At 44.8% G+C, this 19,165-nt stretch overlaps 1 protein-coding gene across 1 annotated transcript in view; it reads right to left on the reverse strand.

The window, feature by feature from the left end:
- The window catches only part of bace2 (beta-secretase 2), an 84,443-nt gene that overhangs the window by 34,192 nt on the left and 31,086 nt on the right, over positions 1 to 19,165 (reverse strand). The window contains exon 3 of the mRNA XM_048541051.2: positions 92 to 308. Coding sequence (XP_048397008.1) covers positions 92 to 308 — 217 coding nt within the window. The remainder of the gene's footprint in view (positions 1 to 91; positions 309 to 19,165) is intronic.

Here is a 19,165-nt window from a genome sequence, read left to right on the forward strand (position 1 = left end):
ACAGAAGGAACCCAAATTGGCTGCAGATACTAAATTGACTCCAAGGGTGAAGAGGTAACATTAAAATGACTTGAAATATAATGGAACTTACTTTAGCTAGCGTACTGTAGGCCAGCCCCAGAATGCCTTGCCAGTTTATTCCAGGCAGGAAGAAGTCCTCCGATTGGAGGATAGTGGCAATATTGGTGGTGACAGTGCCATTAGGTCCTTTTGGAACTGTGATGACATCAATGCCGAGTTCACCCTCCCAACTTCCCTGGGTATATCTGACTGACACAAACTGGTCTCTAGACTTGTAGGTGCTCGAGCTGGTCGGGAAGAGAAAGAAAAAAGGAGAAAGGCTTAGCATCCCACTAACTTACAAATAAAATCCATCATTAAGTATCATTCGATATTCAGAATAAACATGACATGGTTAGTTATAAAATGACAAAAAACTTTAAACCCAAACTAAAATAAAAAGAAGCAATAATCTTCAGCTCTTGCACAACTTCATGACATGTAAGATAAACCCAGCTTTCTTCAGAGTCCAATTTGGATTCCAGCTCCACATTGGGAATGCAATAGAAGGAGAGAGGTCCATATTTATTTAACTATAATTTTCTTGGCTTAGGTTTTTGAATTGAACTAGTGGCAAGTGAGTTTCTTTAAAATGTGCCTCGAGGGGTTTAATGTTTAAACTGTAAGGATTTCTGCAGCCTACTGATTTCTTTACAACCGCTCAGACTTTCTTTTTAAAAAAAAAGAGAAATTTGTTTGCATATTCTTGTAATGTAAATCAAGTAGATAGTATATTCATTAAGCTTTCAGACAAAATATTCTGGATCTTTTGTGGTGGTTAGGGGGAAATACCTACAAAAAGAATATTTCGAAGTTTCGGCTTGGAGAGTTCTGTCAAATTCTTGATTGTAGCTGATGTATAAAATGGTTGCCACAGAAAGGGAGATGATCATTTAGAATTCTTAAAAATGGGTTACCTTAGGAATAGAGAGCTTAGTTGAAAAGTTCCAGATCAAAAGTGTTTCATTAAAACCATGAAGTGGTTAGTTGAAGTTGAGAAAGTTTAAATTCAGTTACATGACAATTCAACGAAGAGGATACCAAGATTCTCATGAGTATGAATTGAAGCCACAACTAAGTTAAACCCAATTTGGGATAAAGAAGGGCATTCTCTATGGCATACAGTAATATGATGCTGTTTGGTATTAATGGGATTATATTTTTCACTGCATTTAAAAATCCTTAAGCATGTTGAATATAAATAATTTGGTTCATTCCATTTTGCCTTCATTTCTCCCACATAACAACCTTCTACGGTATTGTTAAAAGCAAATTTGAAACAATGAGTGCTTGTGTTTCAGTGAAAGGCCACTTCATTAAAATCAAAAATAATAAAACATATGATCTATGATCTAGCAAGACAGATTTCAGTCTGGAATCTGGTTTGTGGAATAACACTATCAACTGGAACCATAATAGGATTCAGCCATATGATCTGAGTTAATGTTTTACTGTAGTACAAGGTAGCCCCGCAATACCAGCGCTGGCGTTGTTTGAACATGTCAAAAGGCGGCCCTGTTCTACTGGTTCAAATGAATATCTAAGATTTCATGTCTATATCTAAAGAAATGGACCAGAATTCAAACAGAGACAGATATATGATCATTAATTTCATTGTTTTTTAGGAGGAAAACAATTTGGGTTTGTATAGCAACAATGTCAGGTAGCAGTCAAGGGCAGTGGAACACAGTAAAAGCGCTTGGTGGGAGGCAGGAGAGGGAGCTAAAAGGGAAGTGTTTGGGAAGGCGGTGACGGGGTTGGGGGATTTCGAGAAACGTAGAGAGGACAGCTATCTGCAGAGGCTCTGAGTTGGCCAGTCAGGGAGATGAAGGAGGAAGTAGCAGAGCATAAACAAAAATGAAAATTATAAGTCCTGCCAGCAAAACCTTGGCAACTAAACAGAGGGAGGAACGTGTGTCTCAATGTCACCTTGTCAGCGACATAAACAGCTCATTTAGCAACAAACAGTGCAAGGCAACAATACGCAATTAAATAGAGATAACAAGGTGTAAAGCTGGATGAACACAGCAGGACAAGCAGCATCAAGGGAGCAGGAAAGCTGATGTTTCAGGCCTAAACCCTTCTTCGGAAACGGGGGGAGGCAAGGGGGATCTGAAATAAATAGGGAGGGGGGAGGCGGATAGAAGATGGATAGAGGAGAAGATAGGTGGCAAGGAGACAGACCAGTCAAAGAGGTGGGGATGGAGCTAGTAGAGGTGAGTGTAGGTGGGGAGGTAGGGAGGAGATAGGTCAATCCATGGTGGATGAACAGGTCAAGAGGGCTCGATGAGGTTAGTAGGTAGGAGATGGGCATGGGGCATGGGGCATGGAAGTAGGAGGAGGGGACAGGTGGGAGAAAAGACAGACAGGTTAGGGAGGCAACGATGAGCTGGGCTGGTTTTGGGATGAGGTTGGGGGGTGGGGAGATTTTGAAACTTGTGAATCCATATGGATGCCATTGGACTGCAGGACACCCAAGCAGAATATGAGTTGCTGTTCCTGCTACCTTCGGGTAGCGTCATTCTGGCACTGGAGGAGGCCCAGGATGGACATGTCGTCCAAGTAGTGGGAGGGGGAATTGAAATGGTTTGCGACTGGGAGGTGCAGTTGGTTGTCACAAACTGAGCGGAGGTGTTCCACAAAGCAGTCTCCAAGCCTCTGCTTGATTTCCACAATGAAGAGGAGGCCACATTGGGAACAATGGGTACAATATACCACATTAAACAGACGTCCACCTGCACGTCTGCTAATATGGAAAAGGTTTTCTTGGAGCCTGGGGTGGGGGTGAGGTGTACAGGGGCAAGCGTAGCACTTCCTGCGGTTGCAGGGAAAAGTGCCGGGTATGGTGGGCTTGGAGGGGAGTGTGGAGTGTACAAGGGAGTCACAGAGAGAGTGGTCACTCCGGAAGGCAGACAAGGGGAGGGAAGGAAAAATATCTTTGGCGGTGGGGTTGGATTGCAGATGGCAGAAGTGTTGGAGGATGTTGAATTGGATTCGGAGGTTGGTGGGGTGGCACATGAGGACGAGGGTGTTTTGGTTATTATTGTGGACAGGCAATGTGAGGGATGAGTTGCAGGAAATGCGACAGACATAGTCGAGGGCATTTTCGACCACTGTGAAGGGGAAGTTGCTATCGTTGAAAAACGAGGACATCCGAGATGTCCGGGAGTGGAATGCCTCATCTTGGGAGCAGATGTGGCAGAGGCAAAGGAATTGGGAATAGGGGATGTCCGCTCCACGCTCCCCAATAGCCCCACCACCCCGGCACTTTTCCCTGCAACCGCAGGAGGTGCTACACCTGCCCCTACACCCTCATCCCAGGCCCCAAGAAAACCCCAAGTTCACCTGCACATCCACTAATGTGGTATACTGTATCCATCGTTCCCGATGCGGTGACCTCTACATCGAGGAAACCAAGCAGAGACTTGGAGACCGCTTTGTGGAACACCTATGCATGGTCTGCGACAACCGACTGCACCTCCCAGTCACAAACCACTTCAACGCCCCCTCCCACTCCTTAGATGACATGTCCATCCTGGGTCTCCTGCAGTTCCACAATGACGCCATCCAAAGGTTGCAGGAACAGCATCTCATTCTGCTTGGGAACACTGCAGCCCAATGGTCTCAATGTGGACTTCTCAAGTATCAAAATCTCCCCATCCCGACCTCATCCCCAAACTAGCCCAGCTCGTCTCCAGCCCCGACCTCATCCCAAAACTAGGCCAACTCGTCCCCGCCTCCTTGACCTGTCCGTCTTTTCTCCCACCTATCCGCTCCTCTCACCTTAACCCCCCCCACCTCAACCTCCTACCTACCAGCCTCATCCCCACCTCCCTGGCCTATCCATCTTCCGTTAACTGACCAACCCCATCATAACTCCCCATCTACACTCACCTTTACTGGCTCCATCCTCGCCTTCTTGAACTGTCTGTCTCCTTTCCATCTACCTACTCCTTTATCCACCTTCTACCCCCCTCCCCCCCCTCTCTATTTATTGGAGAATCCCCTTCCTGTCCCCCATTTCTGAAGAAGGGTTCAGACCTGAAATGTCAGTTTTCCTGCTCCTCTGATGCTGCTTGGGCTGCTGTGTTCATCCAGCTCTACACCTTGTTATCTTAGATTCCCCAGCATCAGCAGTTCCTACTATCTCAGAATCAATATTTCTAATGTTGTTATTACTTTACTCCAAGTCCAGGGCAAGATGAAGGGTTGGCTTCACCACATACAAACCTGACAAATGCGTATGCTTATTAACATGGTCAAGGCAAATTGTGAAGCTTGATACAATCGAATATCCTCTTCGTATTCAGCATGGAAATCCATGGAAGGAAAAATAGTCACATGGGCAAGGTAACATCATCCACACCAGTGCCGGACAACAGCAATTTCAAACAAAGCAAATGCAACCGCCTCTCTGGGAAATTCTATGGAACTGAATGCATCCATTGAATCCTTACTTTCAACGTTCTGACCAGAAACTGAACTGGATTAGCCAGATATAGCATGGGCAGTTCGGAAGCTGGGAATTCTGCAGCAAATAATTCACCTCCTGACTCCCCAAAGTATGTGCACCATCTGCCAGTCAGGATGGTGATGGAATACACCCCACTTGTCTGGGTGAGGGCAGGTTCAACTCAACGTTTGATGCAATCCCACTCTAAGCAAATACTTGATTGGCAATGTATCGGTAAACTTAAACATGCAATCCTTCCAGCCCAGTGCAGCATATACAATAATAAATACACAACAGCTGATAAAGGTTCCTCCCATAAACATTTGCAAAGCTATGAGCACAACCATTTAAAAAGAGGGCAAGGACAGCAGATACATGATAGCATCATCATCTGCAAGTTCTCCTCCGAGCCACACACCACCCTGACTTGGAATTATACCACTGCTCCTTCAGTATCACTAGGTCAATATCTCAGAGCTTCAATCCTAATAGCACTACAGGAAGAACTACATCACAGGGACATGGGGCAAGATGGCAGTTCACCAGCATCTTCAAAGATGGGTGACAAACGCTGACCTTTCAGGCGATTACCACATCCCAAAAATGACTAATAATAAGAAAAATCAAAGACAAGATGGGATAGACCCAAGACAGACAGCTTTGGAGACAGAAGTGGAGTGGAGAGGAGATAAATGAAAAGGAAAACCGATTTAACTCATCTCGAGGATACTTGGCGCAGCACAACACAAATATAAAATGTCGGAATCAATAAAACAAAATCCTAAGGCACAGTTTAAGACAAAAAATTGACTGGGAACAAAAACAGCTCCAGGAGCAAAGAAAAGAATTTGGGCAAAATGAACAAAGATAGAAATCTGTTTGACACTCCACGCTCGAAATCCACAGAGAAGGGAATACAAATTCTAAGTAACCGCACCTTGATTTTAGAATCCGTACAGAGTGGCCCAAAAAGTCCACGCTGACCATCAGAGCATCCTACCCAGACCCATAACCCGATAAGCCACCTAATCTACACACCCCTGAACACCAAGGACAATTTCCCATGGCCAATCCACCTAAACTGCACTTCTTTGGACAGTGGGAGGCAGCCAGAGCACCTGGAGGAAACCCACGCAGACACGGGGAGAATGTGTAAACTCCGCACAGGCAGTCGCCCGGGGCTGGATTTGAACCCGTGTCCCTGGCACTGTGTGAGGCAGCAGTGCTAACCACTAAGGCGCCGTACCACACGTTTTTTTTTTAAATCAATAGCCCTGGCTTTTTGGTGGCTGAAGCCATTTCCGCATTAGATTGCCGCATTCTTGCCACTTTGCTCAGAGAGATTCTCAGTATTTTACAGCCCAGCAAGCATCATCATCTCAGTCTTGCTTAATAATTACCAGATAGTATACCTCCCGAGGAGTTCGGCAGGGAGCCAAACTCCAAAGAATGGCAACACTGCAGCTTAGAACACGAATTCAAGTGCAAGGCTGAAATGGTTAGGAGAACACAACAATAATGAACACTCATGAAAACAAAGTTATTTTTATTTTAAATAATGTACCAGATACTAGGATCTGTCCATTGTTGTTTGCCTTTGCCATCTATCTACTGAATGGGACAGAAACAATATAAACGATCCAACAGAAAGCAAGGAGGTGGAAGAGAAAACCCAAAGAAAATAAATAAAGAAGCAATTGGTTTACAATTAACCAGACAAGTCTTGCTGTTTTTCACAAGACTGATCAATTGAAATGACATTAGCCAGCCTTCTCTCCGGGCAGCCTTACTAAAACCTAATTTCAGACAAAATAAAGAGTTTATGCTCGTAGCTGAGGGCAAAAAAGGAGACTGCAATTTATTTGACAGGTCAGTTTTAGAATGAAACATTCTATATGACTCAAAATTGCAGATAGGAGTTAATTGGTATCTTTTGCATCAGAACATGCTGGCTCAAGTCCAAATTTAGGACTTAGTAAAAAATCAAGAACTGAGCATGTGATGCGTCTTTTTTTTTTGGATACAACAGTGAATTGAAGTCATGCCTGCCCTCTCAGGTGAGCAGAAAGTTTAAAAAAAATCCAAAAATGACACTACTTCAAAAATCAGAGGAAATTTCCCTCTAGCCTTAGGACAATATTTATCCCTCAACTATGGGCTGAACTATAACCACTGAAACAGACTAACCATGGAACTTGCTGTACATAAACCTGCTCCGATTTCCACTTGAAAACAGGAACAGGCACATTTCCAAAAGAGATAAAGTGAGAAGCTGGATGAACACAGCAGGTCAAGCAGCATCTCAGGAGCACAGAAGCTGACATTTCGGGCCTAGACCCTTCATCAGAAAAAGTGTTCGTCCAGCTCCACACCTTGTTATCTTGGATTCTCCAGTGTCTGCAGTTCCCATTGTCTCTGATACAACATTTCCAACAGACTTCATCTGATGAGTAGAGTCTTTGGAAGTCCTGAGGTTATGAGCTTTGCGATACAACTTGTTCACGTTCGTAATCATGCACCTTGACATCATTCAACTGGCAAGAACTTTCCTAATGGAAGTGTGTTTAAAAACACAAATTCAAGTATATAACTGATTGTAATGTAAAGTAATAAGGAAAGGCAGTGTAACGGCAGTGGTGATGTCACTGGACTAGTTATCCAGGCTGCTGTCACAGACTGTTTCTGAAATATGAATTTCACAATCTGAAACAAAGCTAGCAATGTAACTGTTGATTGTCAGAAAAAGAAACCCGATTCTCTAATACTTTTTAGGGAAGGAAATTTGCCATTTTCACTTAGTCTGGACTATGTATGACTTCAGATCCACTCCAATGTGGTTGACTCAACCATGCCCTCAGCAGAGACTGGGATGATGAGTATCAAATGCTGATGAAGCCCACATGCCACTTTTGTTTGCCTTTAAAAAAAATTGTCTGTCCTGTACAGCTTTAGTAAACATCAGTCAAAGTTCTGATCAATGTGGAGATAAGGCCAATCACTTTCATTGCAGCTGTGCTTCCCACCTACATCAAACTGTTCTGACTTTTCTCATTAATAAATACAGCAATTCAAATGCAAGAATCTGCCCATCAGCAAATTGTTTAAAATTTTTAAAAAAAGGAAAGCCAGAAACTGTGATAACTATAGTCACCACAGAACAATGGGTTTGTTCGCCTGTAAGACTGCCTCCTGTACAACAGGAAATCACCTACAGAAGATAAGTGACACTAATTCTGCAGTACAGGAAGATCAAGAGGCAAATGAGAAGTAATTGCTGAGTTCCTGAATATTTAAGGCTACTACGTTCCTTTTATGAACAAGGATTATAATAACTTCACTTCCTTTTGATATACACTGGAACAGTCCCAGAGACTGCACACCCAAAAACAACACGACAGTGGATTGGGGCAGACAGCCAAAAGGTTTTAAAAGGAGTGATTTTTAAGGAGAGACGGAAGAGAGGAAAAGAGCTAATGCCATGGCAGCTGAAGGGTTGCTGTTGACAGGGAGGTGAAATGATCAGAAATTCATTGGAAGCCAGGATTGGAGAAATGCAAAGATCTTGGAATGTCGTAAAGCTACAGATGACAAAATGCAGAGAACAGAAGAGAAACAACACGGACACTAACATAAAGACAGAATGAACAAGAAAACACGGTCGCGACAACATGACAATTAATGTAGATTCCATAAACACAAGGTTTCTCAACTAAGACATCTCACGTGAACTGGTGTGCAACTTAAACATAGATAACAAAGTGTGAAGCTGGATGAACACAGCAGGCCAAGCAGCATCTCAGGAGCACAGCTTTTGAGCTCCTGAGATGCTGCTTGGCCTGCTGTGTTCATCCAGCTTCACACTTTGTTATCTTGGATTCTCCAGCATCTGCAGTTCCCATTATCTGATGCAACTTAAACATGATTGTTTAGGGATCTCCAGTGATGTGGGGACAAAGTTTTGAAATAAATTCTTTCATCTCCATCCTGCACATCACAAAGGGTTCTAAGCCAAACCTAACATGCAGCTAGCACGAGGTATCCTGGCTTTTGCGCTAAGGTCTTCGGAGCAAAGCAGGTGCATTACACATGCTACTGCTATTCTACACTAGTCACAACATTAGGATTAAAGAACAATACTTTTGCACCTCTTCTTTCAGCCTTAAGCAGTGAAACGTCTTCGAGAAAGGGGTTAAATCTTTCAGTCCACGTGGAGGCAATTTATCTCAACCAGGGCTGTGATTTAGGTTCTAGAATTGGAATGAAGATTGTGTTCCAGAGAAGGACGAAATAGCTGGGATTCCTCTTCATGACAGGCTGCCCAGAGGCCCCACTGACAGTGTACACACGCACAAAGTTTAGGTTTGCTGTGATGCCGATATCATAAACTACATCTATCTTGTACAATCAAATGCCTCTTCTCGATTTTATATCACTCCACCAAGACAGTTACTGAAGTGGAGGGTGTTTCAGTTCTGAAGAAGTCAGGCGAGACCCAAAACGTTAATTATGATTTTTTCTTCAGGGATGCTGGCTGAGTTTCTCCAGCAATCTCCGTGCTGGTGTCAAATTTTACGACGACCCATGTGGCATTCCAAAAAAAGTGCATTTGGACTTGAAGCACTAACTGTTCGGCTCTGCATAGACGCTATCAGGTTTCCCCAGCATTTTCTATTTTTATCGCAACTTTAGACATGGTCAGAAGTCTTCTGAATGACCTGAAATTTACAGAGACCAGTCTGTGGGAGACTGGCCAGGAGTGTGTTGGAATTACCAATATTAGAGGTACCCAGGTACAAACAAGTGTTTTTGCAGCAGATGATTTAAGACAGAAATGCAAATAGGCAATCTTGAGGTCAATAGGAGAGTAAAGTTACAACTTAGCTCACAGCTTCAAACAGAATTTCCAGTCAGACAACATTTTTGACACAGAGCATAGGCAATTGCTTTGAATTTCCCAACAGTGAGCAGAAGTATGTTTTTGCTTTCTTTTGGTACCAGATGTTAGAAAAACAAACAGTCTGACCATTTACAGGCAGTGGAGGGGTCAACAGAGTCTTAGAGCTGTACAGCACAGAAACAGATCCTTCAGTCCAACCTGCCCACAGTGACCAGATATATTAATCTAGTCCCATTCACCAGCATTTGGCCCAATCCCTCTAAACCCTTCTTATTCTTATACTGACCCAGATGCCTCTTAAATGCTATAATTGTGCCAGCTTCCACCCCTTCCTCTGGCAGCTCATTCCATACATGCACTACCGTCTGTGTGAAAATGTTGCCCCTCAGGTCCTTTTTAAAAAAATCTTTCCCCACTCACTTAAATCTACGCCCTTTAGCTTTGCATTCCCCTACTAAGGGGGAAGAAAAACTTGGCGATTCACTCTGTTCTTGGTCCTCATGATTTTATAAACCTCTATGAGGTCACCCCACCCCAGCCTCCAATGCTCCAGGGAAAATAGTCTCTCCCTATAGCTCAAACCCTCCAAACTTCGCCAACACCCTTGTAAGTCTTTTGTGCATCCTCTTAGTTTAACCACCTCTTTCCTACAGCAGGGGGATCAGAACTGAACACAATATTCCAAAAGTGACCTAACCAACGTTCCACACAGCTGCAACATGACATCCCAACTCCGATACTCCATGCACTGATCAAATGCCTTCTTCACTATCAGAGAGGTGGCAGTGAGGTAAAAATGGTTGCTCTTTCAAAGATAGTCAAGAATGACATTGGCCCTTTCAGCTCCATGCCAGAAAGAATATACTGTGAAGAGGAGAAATCCTGGTCAGCTGATGAAATATTTGAGTCAAAGAGATGGACTGAAAAGAGCATTTTGAGGACAGCAAGGTTCGGCGCAGGGGTCAAAATATTTTCTTTTGCCTCGAAGCTCCTCTCAAGATTTGCAAAAAGACTACTTTGATTTTGAACTTTTACAAGGGCTCCTTTCTGATTCTCGCCAGCTGTTTCATTAGATGCAGTCTTGTACTAACATCACCTGAGTGTTTGCGATGAATGGGGTATTTAGACTCTCACTGATGCAAAATTGGAATAATTCAACAAAATACCCAATAATCACCACCACTCCATTAAACCTAAAGCCAGAACACACAAGGAAAACATTAATTTCAAACAGCACAGCATTTAAATCAGCATGAGATAATAGGCACAAGTTAGCAACAAACACATTTGCTAAAAAGAAATTTGATACACACCTATGCACAAAAAGCCATCAAAAATTCTCTGTGGCATGGTTACAACTAAATAACTGCATGTTTGTCTCAAACACCGTCACCGCACTTCAAATAATTCATTGTATGAAGTACTTTGAAATGTCAGAACTCAAACAATGTATGAAATAATGCTTCTGTATTAAATTATCCAATTGACAACGTTCATTACAACAGTAAATGTTCATACAATGCAAGTCCTTTGTTGAAACGGCCCACCCATCTTTACAGTCACCCTGTTTTGCTGCTCCTCTCCTCCCTTTTTTACAGTTCCTTGTCTCCACTCCCCAACCTTGCTGTCCTCTCCTCTTGTCCTATAAATGCAAACACTTCCCCAGTGCACGGTGAAGCAGCAAATTAAAGGAACAATTCGGAGCAAGGTTAGAGGGATCCCAAAGCTTCACAATAAGGTACCTTCTCGCCTTCATTTTAAGTGTAGGTTGTACAAGAACATGCAATTTAGCCAAACTGTTCAAGACCTCTTGGGAAGCAAGAAGTTCTCAAACAAATTAAGTAGAAAAAAAAGTGGAGAAAAACTTCAGCGAAAGTGTCAAAACAATTCTGTAACAAGCTCAAAGCATTCCCAATCCAGAACCAGTGGTTAGACAATATGATTGTGCAAATGATCCTTAATAATAGTTCTTTACAGAACAATTTCCTCAAAGCTACACATCAGAAGAGGCCCACATTTGTATCTTGTGCTTTTCTGAGAATGCAATCAACTAATGCAAATATACTAAATAAAACCCAAAAGAATGGCTGATGCTGTAAAACAGAAACAAAAACTGAAGCTGCTGATAAAGCTCAACGGGTCTGGCAGCATCTGTGAAGAGAAATCAGAGTTAACATTTCAGGTCCATCAACACTTCCTCAGAGCTGAGGATGGCTGGGAAAATGTTAGTTTATATGTAGAAGGTAGGGCTGAACATAGAACATTACAGCACAGTACAGGCCCTCGATGTTGTGCCGACCTGTCTTACCGATCTCAAGCCCATCTAACCTACACTATTCCATGTACGTCCATATGTTTATCCAATGATGACTTAAATGTATCTAAAGTTGGTGAATCTACTACCATTTCAGGCAAAGCATTCCATTCCCTTACTACTCTCTGAGTAAAAAAACTACCTCTGACATCTGTCCTATATCTTTCACCCCTCAATTTAAAGCTATGCCCCCTCGTGCTCACCGTCACCATCCGAGGAAAAAGGCTCTCCCTATCCACCCAATCTAACCCTCTGATTATTTTATATGTTTCAATTAAGTCACCTCTCAACCTTCTTCTCTCTAATGAAAACAGCCTCAAGTCCCTCAGCCTTTCCTTGTAAGACCTTCCCTTCATACCAGGCAACATCCTAGTAAATCTCCTCTGCACCCTTTCCAAAGCTTCCACATCCTTCTGAAAATGCGGTGACCAGAACTGTACGCAATACTCCAAGTGCGGCCGCACCAGAGTTTTGTACAGCTTCACCATAACCTCATGGTTCTAGAACTCGATCCCTCTATTAATAAAAGCTAAAACACTGTACGCCTTCTTAACAGCCCTGTCAACCTGGGTGGCAACTTTCAAGGATCTGTGTACACGGACACTGAGATCTCTCTGCTCACCTACACTACCAAGAATCTTACCATTAGCCCAGTACTTTGCCTTCCGGTTACTCCTATTGAAGTGCATCACCTCACACTTGTCCACATTAAACTCCATTTGCCACCTCTCAGCCCAGCTCTGCAGCTTATCTATGTCTCTCTGTAACCTACAACATCCTTCGTCACTATCCACAACTCCACCAACCTTGGTGCCGTCTGCAAATTTACTAACCCAGGAATAAATGATGGGTGGGATAGAGCCCAAAGAGAGAGAATAGCAGTCAGACAAAGGAGTGGATAAAAATTTGGCCAGGAGGGTGAATAGTTGTTAATGGGTACTGTTAGTGGCTAACAACAGGGGGTGTGTAATGGCAGGCTATGCGGTAACAAGGCCTGGTGTGCGGGTAGGGTGCTGGGACATAGGAGAGTTCAGGCCTTAAAGTGATTGAACTCCATATAGAGTCTGGAGGGCTGTAGGGTCCCCAAGTGGAAAATGAGGTGTTGTTCCTCCATGTTGTGTTGGGCCTCACTGGAACACTGCAGCAAGCCAGAGACACAGATGTTGGCCAGGGAGCAGGGTAGTGCATTGAAGTGGCAAGCAACTGGTAGCTCAGTGATAATGGGAACTGCAGATGCTGGAGAATCCAAGATAATAAAGTGTGAAGCTGGATGAACACAGCAGGCCAAGCAGCATCTCAGGAGCACAAAAGCTGACGTTTCAGGCCTAGACCCTTCATCAGAGAGGGGGATGGGGTGAGGGTTCTGGAATAAGTAGGGAGAGAGGTGGCGGCAGACCGGAGATGGAGAGAAAAGAAGACAGGTGGAGAGGAGAGTATAGGTGGGGAGGTAGCGAGGGGATAGGTCAGTCCAGGGAAGACTGAGGGATGAGGTTAGTAGGTAGGAAATGGAGGTGCGGCTTGGGGTGGGAGGAAGGGATGGGTGAGATGAAGAACAGGTTAGGGAGGCAAAGACAGGCTGCACTGGTTTTGGGATGCGGTGGGGGAAGGGGAGATTTTGAAGCTGGTGAAGTCCACATTGATACCATTAGGCTGCAGGGTTCCCAGGCGGAATATGAGTTGCTGTTCCTGCAACCTTCGGGTGGCATCATTGTGGCACTGCAGGAGGCCCATGATGGACATGTCATCTAAAGAATGGGAGGGGGAGTTGAAATGGTTCGCGACTGGGAGGTGCAGTTCTTTATTGTGAACCGAGCGGAGGTGTTCTGCAAAGCGGTCTGCAAGCCTGAGCTTGGTAGCTCAGGGTCTTTTTTGTGAGCAGAACGTAGATGTTCTGTGAAGCGGTCATCCAGTCTATGCTTCATTTCCCCAATGTAGAGGAGACCACATTGTGAGCAGTGAATGCAGTCGACTTGTGGGAAGTGCTGCTTCACCTGGAAGGTATGTTTGGGCCCTTGGATGGTGAGGAGGGAGGAGGTAAATGGGCAGGTGCTACACCTTCAGCGATTGCAGGGGAAGGTGCCATGGGACTGTTGGGTGGTGGAAAGAGTGCGAAACGTGTTGGGAGTGAAGCAAAAAAAAGTGGACCAGGGTGTCCTGGAGGGAACAGTTCCTGTAGAAGGTAGACAAGCGAGGGAGGGGAATGTGTGTGTGGTGTTGGCGGCATCTCGCTGGAGGTGGCCAAAATGGTGGTTGATATATTCTGGATGTGGATGCTGGTGGGATAGTATGTGAATACAAGGGGAGTATCATCGCTGTTGCATCAGGTATGGAGGAAGGAGGGGTGAGGGCAGAAGTGCAGGATATGGATTGGGCCTGGTTCAGGGTCTTTTTGACAATGGTGCTGGGGATTCCTCGGTTGGGGAAGATGGTGAACATTTGAGGCTCCCTTGTCGAAAAGTTAGGCTCTTCGGAGCATATGCAATGGAGTTGGAGGAACTGGAGAATGGAATGGAGTCTTCACAAGAAGCAGGGTTTGAGGATGTATAGTCCAGGTGGCTGTGATGACAGGAGTTAAAAGGAAAGCTATTGAAGGCGAGGACAAGCTCGGCCAAGTGGAGGAGGGAGGTGGTGGTTGGGGACAGTTCAGGTCTTTGCTCCAGGAAGAAGGGGCGAGCCTTAGACCCTCCTGGTGGGTAATAGATGTGTAAAGGGATTGCATGTCCATGTTAAAGAGGAGGTGGCTGGAGCCTGCAAACTGGAAGTTTTGAAACCGGCATAAAGTATCAGAGGAATCATGGACGTATGTGGGCAGGGGCTGGACCGGGGGGGAGAAGACGATGTCAAGATAGGAAGAAATGAGTTCTGTGGGGCAGGAGCAGGCTGAAATAATGGGTCTGCTGGGACAGTCCTGCTTATGGATTTTTGTAAGGAGGTAAAAGCTGGGGGACCGATCAGTGTGGGATGTGGGGAGGAAACAGATTACCAGGTGAAATGAGGTCAGTGACTGTGGTGGGGTTACAGATTGGGGCAGATAGGAGTAGGTATCTGCGAGCTGGCGCTCAGCCTCTGCAATATAAAGGTCAATATGCCAGACCACAACAGCACCACCGTTAATAACAAAGTCAGGGTTAGATTTTCAGGGTCAGCATGCAGTCAGTTTGAAAGGAGATAGTTTGGATTGTGAGAGGTCATGGTGGGGGGGGTGTGCAGAAAAATTGTGGCGACCAAGGGGCGGCACGGTGGCTCAGTGGTTAGCACTGCAGCCTCACAGCGCCAGGGACCTGGGTTCGATTCCAGCCTTGGGCAACTGTGTGGAGTTTGCACATTCTCCCCGTGTCTGCATGGGGTGCTCTGGTTTCCTCCCACAGTCCAAGGATGTGCAGGTTAGGTGGATCGGCCATGCTAATTGCCTGTAGTGTTCAGGGGTGTGCAGGTTATAGGGGGATGGGTCTGGGTGCAATGCTGCAAGGGGCGGTGCGGACTTGTTGGGCTGAAGGGCCTGTTTCCACACTGTAGGGAATCTAGTCAATCAGTGTCATGTTGGCAGTTCTCAAATGAATAAATCAAGTGCAGATAAAAGGCCAGAGGGAGTGGCCCAGGTGGAGGGAAGAGTGTTGGAACTGGGTGAAAAGGGTCTGTGGGCTGGAGAAGACTTTTATCCAAAAAAACGGGCACGGAGGCGAAGAAGAGTTCTGCCCGATATTCATTAAGGTGGGGATACAGGGGGAAATAAAGCTGAGACCTTTGCTGACTACAGAACGTCCAGCATCAGAGAGCAAATATACTGCTATGTGGACAACTTAAAAGTATGACAAAAATAATTTCTAAATTATTAGGCTGAGCCATAACCCATTGCATGGGAGAAATGCTTGCACAAGACATCCACTGCATAACTCATTAACAAACACATTGCCCCTAATACAGGGCCTCATATGATTTATGTGCCATTGTCCTCATCCCTGGAGTGCTGCTAAATCAAAGTATTGATTTATCATGTGAACTATTCAGGGCATACAGATTTTTTTGGTTCACAAAAATGAACTGTCCAAGATGAGGGGTTCATTTTGGACAGTTGTTGCTCAGCGATATACAAGTGAGTTCTGCATACATTTTCAGTGAAAACTGAGCCACTCTACTGTCATCAGGATGTTTTAAAATATCCTAAAAGAAAACTGGTGTGGAATAAAAAATTAAATTACCTGTATTAGCAGTTTGCACCACACGCTTGGTGTCATATGCCTTAGTAATTGGTTAATGAATTTACAACAATCTTTACACTCCTGACGGCTCCGAGGAAATTCCCTTCACCTGAGGCTGATGGTTTAATTTATTGTTTCAGCTGAAATACAGTTTTAATTCTCTTACACTGCAGAACTAAAATAAGCTAGTATAATTCCAAAAGTAAAACTTTCGAAGAGTTCAAGACTGATTTGAGCACTTTTTGGGGCAGGCTGAGAAATGAAAGATTAGCACGTCCTACCACATTCCTGAGCAGTTTGAACCCACTGTTCTTACACAATTGTGTTTTTATTATGGACAGGATCAGCTTTTATTTTTCTGCACATCACTCTCTGCAAATAGGAGGTGGTAGTGGTGTAAGGGTAATGTCACTGGGCTAGTAATTCAGATCCCCCCCATGGACTGAGGACATGAGCTGGAATCCCAACAGAGTAGGTGGTGAAACTTGAACTCAATTGAAAATCTGACTTTTTTTAAAAAAGAAAAAGAAAAAGGTTATTCAGTGGGTGTGGGCTGCACTACTTGGTCAGCATTTATTTCCCATTCGCCCTTGAGGTGGTGGTGGTGGCGGCGAGCTGCCTTCTTGAACCAGTAACAGCTTATGTGCTGTAGGTAGATCCCCTATACCGTTAAGGGAAAGAGTTTCAGAATTTTAACCCGACAACACTGAAGGAACAGTGATATACTTCAAAGCCAGGATGGTAAGTAGCTCAGGGGAGAACTTGCAGGCAGTGGTGTGCCCATGTATCTGCTGCCCTTGTCCTTCTAGATGGAAGGGGTTGCGGGTTCGTAAGGTGCTGCGGAGCCATGGTATAGTTCTGCAGTGGTGGTCAGTACACACCATTGCCACTGACTGATGAGGAGGATGAATGTTTACTTACATAGTCCCAATCAAGTGGGCTGCTTTATCTTGGGTGGTATCAAGCTTCAAAATGTTGTTGGAGTTGCATGTGTCAAGGCAAGTGGGGAATATTCCATTACATTCCTGGCTTATGCCTCGTAGATGGTGGACAGGTTTTAGGAAGTCAGGAGGGGGGTTACCACTGCAGTATTTTCAGATTGGTCTTGTATTTATATGCGTAGTCCAGTTCAATCTCTGGACAATGGTAACTCGAGGACGTTGATAATGAATTATTCAGCAATGGTAAGGTCATTGAACATCATGGGGCAAGGGTTAGATTTTCTCTTGTTTCAACAAGTCATTATCTGGCACGTATGTGGTGAGAATGTTACTTACCACTGTTAGCCCAAATCTGGATGATGTTCATGTAACCAATGGTAATTGTTGCTGAAAGCCCATCTGATTTGCTAGTCACCTTTAGGGAAGGAAACTTGCTTAGTCTAGCCCGTAGGTGACTCTTAACTGAAGTTGACAGGGTTGACGCCAGGTGACTATAAGCAATGTGATCGACCCCTATTGCCCAGACAGCAGTTAAATGCTAGCCTAGCCAGCAACACACACATCCTCCCCACGCATGCAGCATTCAGGTCAGACAACCCAGATGTAAAAAGGAAATCCAGACATGACCTCACAAAGCCATCAGGGATACCAAGAGGCAGTGTCAGACTAAGTTGGAGGCCCAAATCAACCATATAGACACCCATTGCCTGTGGCAAGACCTAAACAACATTACGGGTTATAAAATGAGGCACAGCAAGATAACAGACAAAGGCACATTCCCCCTTTGATGCAGCCAATGTTTTCTGTGCTTGGTTCAAGCAGAATGCCAGCGGTGTAGTGTTACCTGAACCAAGAGCCCCAGACACACCTGTTCCCTCTGTCACTGCTGCAGATCAGATCAGTCTCCCTGGGAGTCAACCTGAAGAGAGTGACTGGCCCAGATGGAAACCCAGTCGAGCACTCAGATCCTGTGTGGACCAACAGGTGGAGGTATTCACCAACAGAGTCAACCTCACCTTCCTACAAGCTGAAGTCCCCACCTGCTTCAAGAAGACCACTATCATCCCAATACCTAAGAAACACATGCAACATGCCTTAAATGGCTACTGCCCAGTGGCTCTGACCTCAATAATCATGAAGTGCTTCGAGATGCTAACCAGTCTCCCAACCTGCCTCAATGCCCTATAATTTGCCTTCCAACGTAACAGGTCCACAGTGGACACCATTTGCCGAGTTCTAGACTCATCCCTAGAAAATCTGAACAACAAGGACATATCAGGCTCCCGTTCATACAGTACAACTCAGCTTCTAACACCATTATCCCCTCCAAGGGTCTAGGCCCAAAACACGACTCTCCTACTGCTCTAATGCAGCCTGACCGGTGTTCCTCCAGCTCCACACTGTATCAACATTATCCCCTCCATAATCATCTAAAAACTCAGGTCTCAGCTCCATCCTCTGCAACTGGATCCACAGTTTTGTGACCCACAGACCACAATCAATAAAGACAGACAACTGCAGCTCAACACTGGAGTGCCCCCAAGGATGCATTCTCAGCCCCCTAACTGTACACCCACGACTGTGTTGAAAAATTCCGAACGAACACTTTGTGCAAGTTTTCTGCCAACACCACCGTAGTAGGGACGTCAAACAACAAACCTATCAAGGAACACAGATGGGAGACAGAGGGCTTGGTGGTGTAGTGCAATGAAAACAATCCGTCTCTCGTTAACATTAGCAAAACTAAAGAACCGATCGTTGACTTCAGAAAGAAAGGATGAGAACACGGCCCCATCTACATTAACGGAACTGAGGTTGAGGGTCGACAGTGTTAAGTTCCTCGGAGTGGTGATAACCGACAACCTGACCTGGGCTTCCCATGTAAATGCGACAGTTAAGGCGGCTCAGGAAATTTGGCATGTCCATAAGGACCCTCACTAACTTCTACAGATGCACCATTAAAAATGTCCCGCATGGGTGCATAATGGCCTGGTTTGGCAACTGCTCTGCCCAGGACCATAAGAAGTGATAGCCCAGACCATCACAGAAGCCAACCTCCCATCCATGGGCTCTATTTACACGGCCTGTTGCTGCAGAAAGACTGCCAACATCAAAGACCCACCGCAGCCTAGCGATGCTTTCCTCCAATGTCTTCTGTCAGGCAGAAAATGCAGGAGCTTGAGTACTTGCACCAGCAGGTTCAAGAACAGTTTCTTTTGGGCTGTTATTAGACTGATTAATGGATTCTCTAATTCCAAAGAATGCTGATCTTGCTAATTTTGACCTTGCCTAGCTCAGGCC

This window comes from Stegostoma tigrinum, chromosome 12 (genome assembly GCF_030684315.1).
Source record: "Stegostoma tigrinum isolate sSteTig4 chromosome 12, sSteTig4.hap1, whole genome shotgun sequence".
NCBI classification, from domain to species: domain Eukaryota; kingdom Metazoa; phylum Chordata; class Chondrichthyes; order Orectolobiformes; family Stegostomatidae; genus Stegostoma; species Stegostoma tigrinum.